Source organism: Sylvia atricapilla, chromosome 9 (assembly GCF_009819655.1).
Source record: "Sylvia atricapilla isolate bSylAtr1 chromosome 9, bSylAtr1.pri, whole genome shotgun sequence".
In the NCBI taxonomy this organism is placed as follows: Eukaryota; Metazoa; Chordata; class Aves; order Passeriformes; family Sylviidae; genus Sylvia; species Sylvia atricapilla.
In genome coordinates, this window is record NC_089148.1 from 20,058,281 (window position 1) to 20,065,413 (window position 7,133).

Sequence of the window (7,133 nt, forward strand, 5' to 3'; positions counted from 1 at the left end):
GTGGAGATAGGAGGAAGTTCCTTAGCAGGGAAGTATCAGGAGCATGTGAGAATTGCCTTGTTCTTTTTTTTGTCAGTTGTGAGCATCACCTATTCTGACTCTTACTTCATCACACCTCTGCTTGTTAACAAGGCACACTGCGCATTTTACAAGTGAGTAGAAAAAGCATTAGGTGGTTTCCTCATTCTAGACATCTTGATACTGAACAACAAAATCAAGTGCCATTATAAACCATCCTGAGCTCTTGCGTTTTTACGAATTCATTATCTATTTTCTTAGCGCAGAAACAATTGCAGAAACTCAGTAGCAGAAAATCTGAGTATATGGAAATAATGTGCAAAGTATACTACAGCTAAAATTGAGAGATTATCTCAAAAGGGAAGCCAAGAAAGTTACTTTCAAGCATCTCACTACTGGCAAATACCAAATAGAAGTAGCTGTTACAGTGTTTTTCTCAAAACCCATTGTGTGAATAAAAATCCTTTTTCAGTTTATATAGCCTGTCTTCCATATGTTTTCCTTTTAGGTAGCCTAAGAGGAAATTTGATAAATTCAGTAGGTCTTCAAACCTGAGTGCCAGGGCACGTCCTGTGACTGGTAGCTACAAATAAGTTCTGTAAATGACAAAACAAAGTTAGAAGGAAGGCTCATTCATTTACTGACTGCTACAATAAATTATATTTTCAAGTTTTCTGCAGCAGCTCCCCTTGTCATGTCACATCAGGCCTGGTGGTGCTGATGTCCCAAACTGTGTCCCTCTGGCAAATCCACAGGGCTTGTTTTACTCCATGTTCTTCCACTACACTCCACGTTTTACTTTACTATGTGATTTGCACTACAGAAGCATCCAGAGGGGCACGTTTGGCTTAAGTAGTGTGCACTGCACTTTCTTTTGCTAACTGGTAGAAATGGAGCATAAGATTGTATCTTTCCAAACAAAGATAAGTGGGTAACAGAGGTGTAACTGGAACCTTAATCTGGCTCATTGCATATAGCGAGGGATAGAGAAATTTGAGCAGAAGCACATGTGAAACAAAGGAGGGAATGTTTTATCTCATTGGTCTGAGCCTTCAGCAGACAGGCCCTGGATCTGCAGTATCAGTGGAAGCTGCTCTGCAGAGAGGTTCTGCTTGGAGGAATAAGTTGTGGAATGGCAGAAAATAGTGCTTGGTTTTCATTATCTGTAACTTTCAGGAATGGGATTTGGAGACAGAACAAGCACATTCTGTGGCACACCGGAATTTCTGGCTCCAGAGGTGCTGACAGAAACCTCCTATACAAGAGCTGTAGACTGGTGGGGTCTTGGTGTTCTTATCTATGAGATGCTGGTGGGTGAGGTAAGTTCTAGTAAAGTACAGTGCAGTCATAAAAAGCAATGTTTAAAGGTTACGAAGCTCAAGATACCAGCCTGTTAACATTTCATATGCCCTACCTGCCACAGTATCAGTGTTCATTACACAGCATGCATAGGCATACCCAGCTTGACAGTGAGCATCTTAATGTGTGTCATCAAGAAAAAGAAGTGTCAAATAGTGAGCTACTCACCTGATACTGGCTGCTATAACACTGGAGAAGTTGGCAAGTCATGTCTGGAGCTTAAATTTTCAGCAATTGTAGATGCCAACAAGTTGTAACAGATCTTTGCTTTACTCTATTTTTAATTACATCATTATGTCTTAAATTCCAGTAATGGCATATTGGTATCAGTGTCTCCAAGTAAGAGCACAGTACATCTGTACATACAGTTTGGGGGAGCTAGGTTTCCAGGACACATCTGTTACCAAATCTGGATGTGCACAGCAATACCAGTCTTCTGCTTTCAAGTGCTTTTGGGGAAAAAATAAACTTCTTAATTCCCGTAGCTTGAACAGAAGTGAACTTTAACACATAAAACTGGATAGCATGAAAGATTATGCCAAACACACTAAAATAGAAAACCACAGTCCCATGTAAATGAGCTGGTATAAATAAATCACTGTTGAGAAGTTTATTTGCCATTGCATATACTGCTCTACCTTCTGGTCCATTTTGTAATAGTATCTCCCAGGTGGCACAGTGATTTAGCACACATGCTAAAAACTCATAATTTTGTTCTTTTTCAAAGAAGATATGATAATTTTAACTTACTTTCACTTCCTTTCAGGTAAAAAAGGACAGAAAGCTTGTACAGTGTCATCTACATCTGTCAGGCCACTTCAAAACAGTTTGAAAACCTTTGAGCTGTAACATGCTAAAGATTTTACAAAAACAAATTAGTCTCGACCACACTATTTGTGAATGGAAGCTACCCCAAAGAACAGCTGATAGATAATTTCCATGTACACCCTGAGTTCAAAGAAGACCTCAGTTTCAGGTGTTCCTACATCTAAAAGTACATTTTAAAAACACAGTAGGAATTATAGGATAATACCAACTTGCCTTTTCTCTCTTCCTTGTGGAAAGCCATGTATCTGTTTCTGGGAAAGAAGACTTCATTTCAGGGTGTCTAACTCCAAATATTCAGCTGAGTTTATGTTGTTTTCAATTGTGATTTTAAGCCTGTTTATAGTATTTTTTAATTATTTCATTCTAGTCTCCCTTCCCTGGAGATGATGAAGAGGAGGTGTTTGACAGCATTGTAAATGATGAAGTAAGATATCCACGATTTCTCTCTACAGAAGCCATCTCAATAATGAGACGGGTAAGAGCATTTTAATAACTACTACAGTATCTCCCTCTTGTCCTGTTTACAACAATTACTTTTGTGAGGAACAAAATAGTTTAGGAACCTGCACTTTCTATATTTTTTTTACAATTAAATTTCAGACTTGCTTCATTTATGTTGTGTCATGCTGCCTGTCACTTGAAATGAAAATTATCTATGCCATCCCACTTTATCAGGAGGAAGTTTTTCTTTTTAAAGTGTAAAACACTTAAGATTCTATTTTTTGTCTGAACTAAGTTTCCTAGTTTCACCTAACTAGAATAGTTCAGCTCTTTTTTCCTAGCTGAACACTACTGCATTGACCTATTTGGTAGATTAGCATTGTCACATGAATATTTTAATTCAAAGACTTCTAAGTCTTACTGCTTTCATTCCAGCTGGGGCAGGGAACACTGCACTCATGGCATCTGCAGTCCCATTCTTGGCAAGGAATAGCTGATTTTGGTTATGCTTTGTTAGTGCTATTCCTTAGTGAGATGTGTTTGCCTATCAGAGGAAGGCAGTTGAATCTAAGTTAGCACCTTACCACGGCTGACAGAAAGGCAGTACTGGAGGTAGTTCTAAAGCCTTTGGAATCAGCCTCTCACATAAATGTCTGAGTATCAGCTTAGCACCCATTCAGCAATGTGCTGTAGCACAGTAACTACTGTGACATAACTATCTAATAGCATAAATACCTAGTAACTTAAAATGATTGCTTAGTCCCAGGGAGAGAGTGTTTGCCTAGAGAAAGAAAGCAGAATACAGTTTTATGACAGGACCTGGGGAAGATATTTTTGCTGTGAAAATTCATCCAAATATCCACAGGGGACAGGGTGCTGCTACATTGCACACACAATACATGTAGTAAGAACTTGGTTCTGGCAATTTACTAGCTGGAGCTCTGTGCATCCTCTTTCCATCACAGAATTTCATTCACAATATAGTAGATATTATTTTTTGATGGTTGCCTTATGAATATCAACCCTACCCTGCTGCTAGGCCCTGCAGTACAGTTCAGGGGGGAGCATCAAACTTGTGCAGATAACTTGGAAACCCTTTCCTAGTGGAAAGTGGCTGAGTGGTGAAGCAGCTTGAACCCTCTCCTGGTACAACTGCTGTGAAGGATCTGAGCACTGAGACGGCAGGGTGATCTCTTCTCTGAGCAAGAACCACTGGCTTATGTAAATCTGTACCCTCACCAGCAAAGAGGAACTTCTCCCTCTCTGCTGAGCACTTGCCCCAGATCACCTCCAATACCAAGACATGGCAGCACAGCTCTGCAGGGAGACAGATGAGTCTGCTCTGGCACTGGTCCTGGCTTAGCTGCTGCTGGAACTGCTGGCAGGCTGAAAGAGCACTGCTAAAAGCTTCATCTGTCCATTTCTTCAAGGGGCAAGGACTGCCCATAGGTCAGGCAGTATGAATTTCACTGTCCAACTCATCTTGGTGTTGGCTCTTACACAGTAACACTCATCCTTCCTCCTTCCTTTCTCTCCCCCTGAATTTCTCCACTGAAACTCTGCATGTTTTGTCAGCTGCTACGAAGAAATCCAGAGCGGCGTCTTGGAGCTGGAGAGAAAGATGCTGAGGATGTGAAAAAGCATCACTTTTTCAGGGTGAGTACAAACTAGTATTGTTTGTAAGGACACAAAGGAGTAAATACGGGAAACTAAATGTAAGTTCATTTATTTTACAGCAAATAGATTGGCATGCATTACTGGCCAAGAAAGTCAAGCCTCCCTTCGTACCCACCATTAGAGGACGAGAAGATGTTAGTAATTTTGATGATGAATTTACCTCTGAAGCACCTATCCTCACTCCACCTCGGGAACCAAGGATACTTTCAGAAGAAGAGCAGGAAATGTTCAGAGATTTTGATTACATTGCTGATTGGTGTTAACTTCCACACACTGTGAAGCCCCAGCTGACTGGCTCACAAGAATGCCTCTCTGAAGAATAACGACCCTTCAGTTGCTTTCTGTGCCACCTGTAGCATCTGTTTTTTTTTAAATCACATGAAGATCCTTTTAAGTACTGTTTTAACACTCTTGTGAAGAGTGGCCTCTTTGTATATTGTTTTTTATCTGAGCACTGGAAAGCAGGTCTATGGCATTCCTAAGCTGAGTTGGTGAACCCAGGCTGTGTTGAACTTCCCGCACATGGGTGCACGTGGATCTGTACAGTTTCTCTCACTCTTCCACAGCAGATAATACTGCTTTTTAAAGTATCTGCCTTAAGTGGGAAAAGCAGACTTTGAGCTAGGTAATCTCCACTCAGCCACATTGAAGTAAGTTGGGATATCGGTGACACTCACACAGAACCTGGTTCTAGTCAGAGAAGGCAAATGATTTCAGCTAAATATTGTGCAGTCTTTAAAACTACACATTTCTACGTACACCTTCATCTTGTGTTCTTAAAATAATGATATTAAGAACAGATATGCCTTGTTTTGTAAATTTTCTATGGTATTTATTAGGAAAAACGTTAAAACACCTTGCCTTTGAGACAACAACTGTGTAAGTGCTTCCATTACAAAGAAAAACCCAGAACAATCCGGAGAGTTTACCAAAGTCACTTGCCAAACAGTTTTGCCTTCAAGCTCCTTGAGCACAGCTTAAGGCCCTGGTTGGGATGAGGAATGTAAGGAGGAGGCTGCTCAGTGTAACCCCAGAGTGGAGCAGCCACAAGGCCCAGCCCCAGCCACTTCCATACTCACCTCGAGCCTTTCCTGTGCCCCGAGGGGGCAGAGAAGTTCCCAGTCCGTATCTGACCCCCTCCATCCTCCTCTGTCTGCTGTACAGTATCGTATCGCTCAGAAAACATAAGGATTTTCAATGTATACATGCTGTGAACATGTATATTTGGGAGTTGTAATGTATTCTTACCTCCAGGCAAGTAATTTAATTGTACCACTTCACCGATGTTGCGTAGTGGCCAAGTAAACAAAAAAATGTATCCCTGTAGGCCACTGACCTCCAGCCCCTGGATTGGCAGTTACTGAGGGTAAAAAGCAATATGTTGTAATAGAATGTATAAATATTTTTGATAAAAACAGTGTATATTTTATAAACCCCTTAACACTAAAAGCTGTACCTCAAAAGTTGAAAAGTAATTTAGACCAGACACTGTGTGTATTTTTAAATCAAGACCTATTTTTGGCATCTGCTGTTATGTGGGCAAACATTGATTCTTGGAAAATAAATTTCCCACGTGGTCCTTACCTCCAGCACTATTCAGCACCGTAACCTCACAGGTTCATCCTGGCCAGGAGTTTGCTATTCATGGGCTAAGGCAGTGAGCATCACACTCAAATTAAAAAACTGGTAATTTTATTAATTCAGAGAAGAAACACAAACCACTGGAGTATGCAATGCTAAGGTGGTGGTGTAAAATCATTATGCTGGACAGACCTGCAGGGTTAGGCAGGGATGAGGCTTAATGGAGAAAAAAATAAAATAATGGTTACTGGGTTTAAATCAGGCCAGCCCTCCAAAGGAATAGGGCAGGCACCTTCCCCACTGCTGCAAATCACATTTGGAAGTGATTCAACTCCTCAGCATTCCTTCTTTCCAGGTTCTGTATTGATTAGAAACAAATCATGTTCCTGTATCTAGCTGAAACCAATACTTTTGAGGTACAGTCAGCTTGCCCTTTTTGGTTCCCATATATATATATATATATACACAAGCATCTCACAGGGTGCTTAATACTTATGAAAGTATCCTCAAACATACCTTTTTGTAACTACATCTTGTACAGAAATCTTTTTTTAATCTAAGCAAATCACTAAAAAAAAAAATTAGAAAAAATTAGAGGGCAGGGTATGTTCACCCAGTTAAGCTGAAAAAAGCACTAATTTTATCTCTGTAGTTTTTTAAATATTTTTAGGCAGATTAAGATTTAAACCCTAGATTGTAAATATATTTTGCTATACTTTATCTGTATGTGGCTGCTCAAGCACTTTGTAAGGAAATTAGGATATTTTAGAATGGTACACTATGCATTAAATGAAATGTGCCTTTAACAAATGTCATTCTAAGTGTTTTGCAGTCATTAATATCACAAATTAAAGTTCTAAATAGAGTAATTTGTAAATTGTGTTGCAAACATGATTGTGCTGTTTCTTGAAGTGGCTGGTCATGTTTTCTCCACAGGTAACTTCAGAAAAGATCTTACCATCAGGAGGGGACCCAGTCTCTTGGTTTTCTTTAGAAAGGAACATGACAGACTGCCTCGGAGCAGTCCCAACAGGCACAGACCCGGTCAGCTGGAGTCTGGCCTGCTCGACTCAGCATTCTCCCTCCTTGGGCTTCCTGAGGGCAGGGGGAGTCAACTCAGCCCCGCTCCTGGCCCCTGCTTCTTTACACTCTTTCCCAATCACCATTCCTTAGCGAGCTGTGTAACAACCACAGTCTCTAGCCACCTATCCCACACTGAGCTCATTCTT

At 40.5% G+C, this 7,133-nt stretch overlaps 1 protein-coding gene across 1 annotated transcript in view; it reads left to right on the forward strand.

Moving 5' to 3' along the window:
* The window catches only part of PKN2 (protein kinase N2), a 54,235-nt gene extending 47,454 nt beyond the window's left edge, over positions 1-6,781 (forward strand). Inside the window, exons 19-22 of the mRNA XM_066325168.1 lie at positions 1,195-1,337; positions 2,573-2,680; positions 4,222-4,302; positions 4,383-6,781. Coding sequence (XP_066181265.1) covers positions 1,195-1,337; positions 2,573-2,680; positions 4,222-4,302; positions 4,383-4,586 — 536 coding nt within the window. The 3' untranslated portion in view covers positions 4,587-6,781. The remainder of the gene's footprint in view (positions 1-1,194; positions 1,338-2,572; positions 2,681-4,221; positions 4,303-4,382) is intronic.
* The last annotated feature ends 352 nt before the right edge of the window (positions 6,782-7,133 follow it).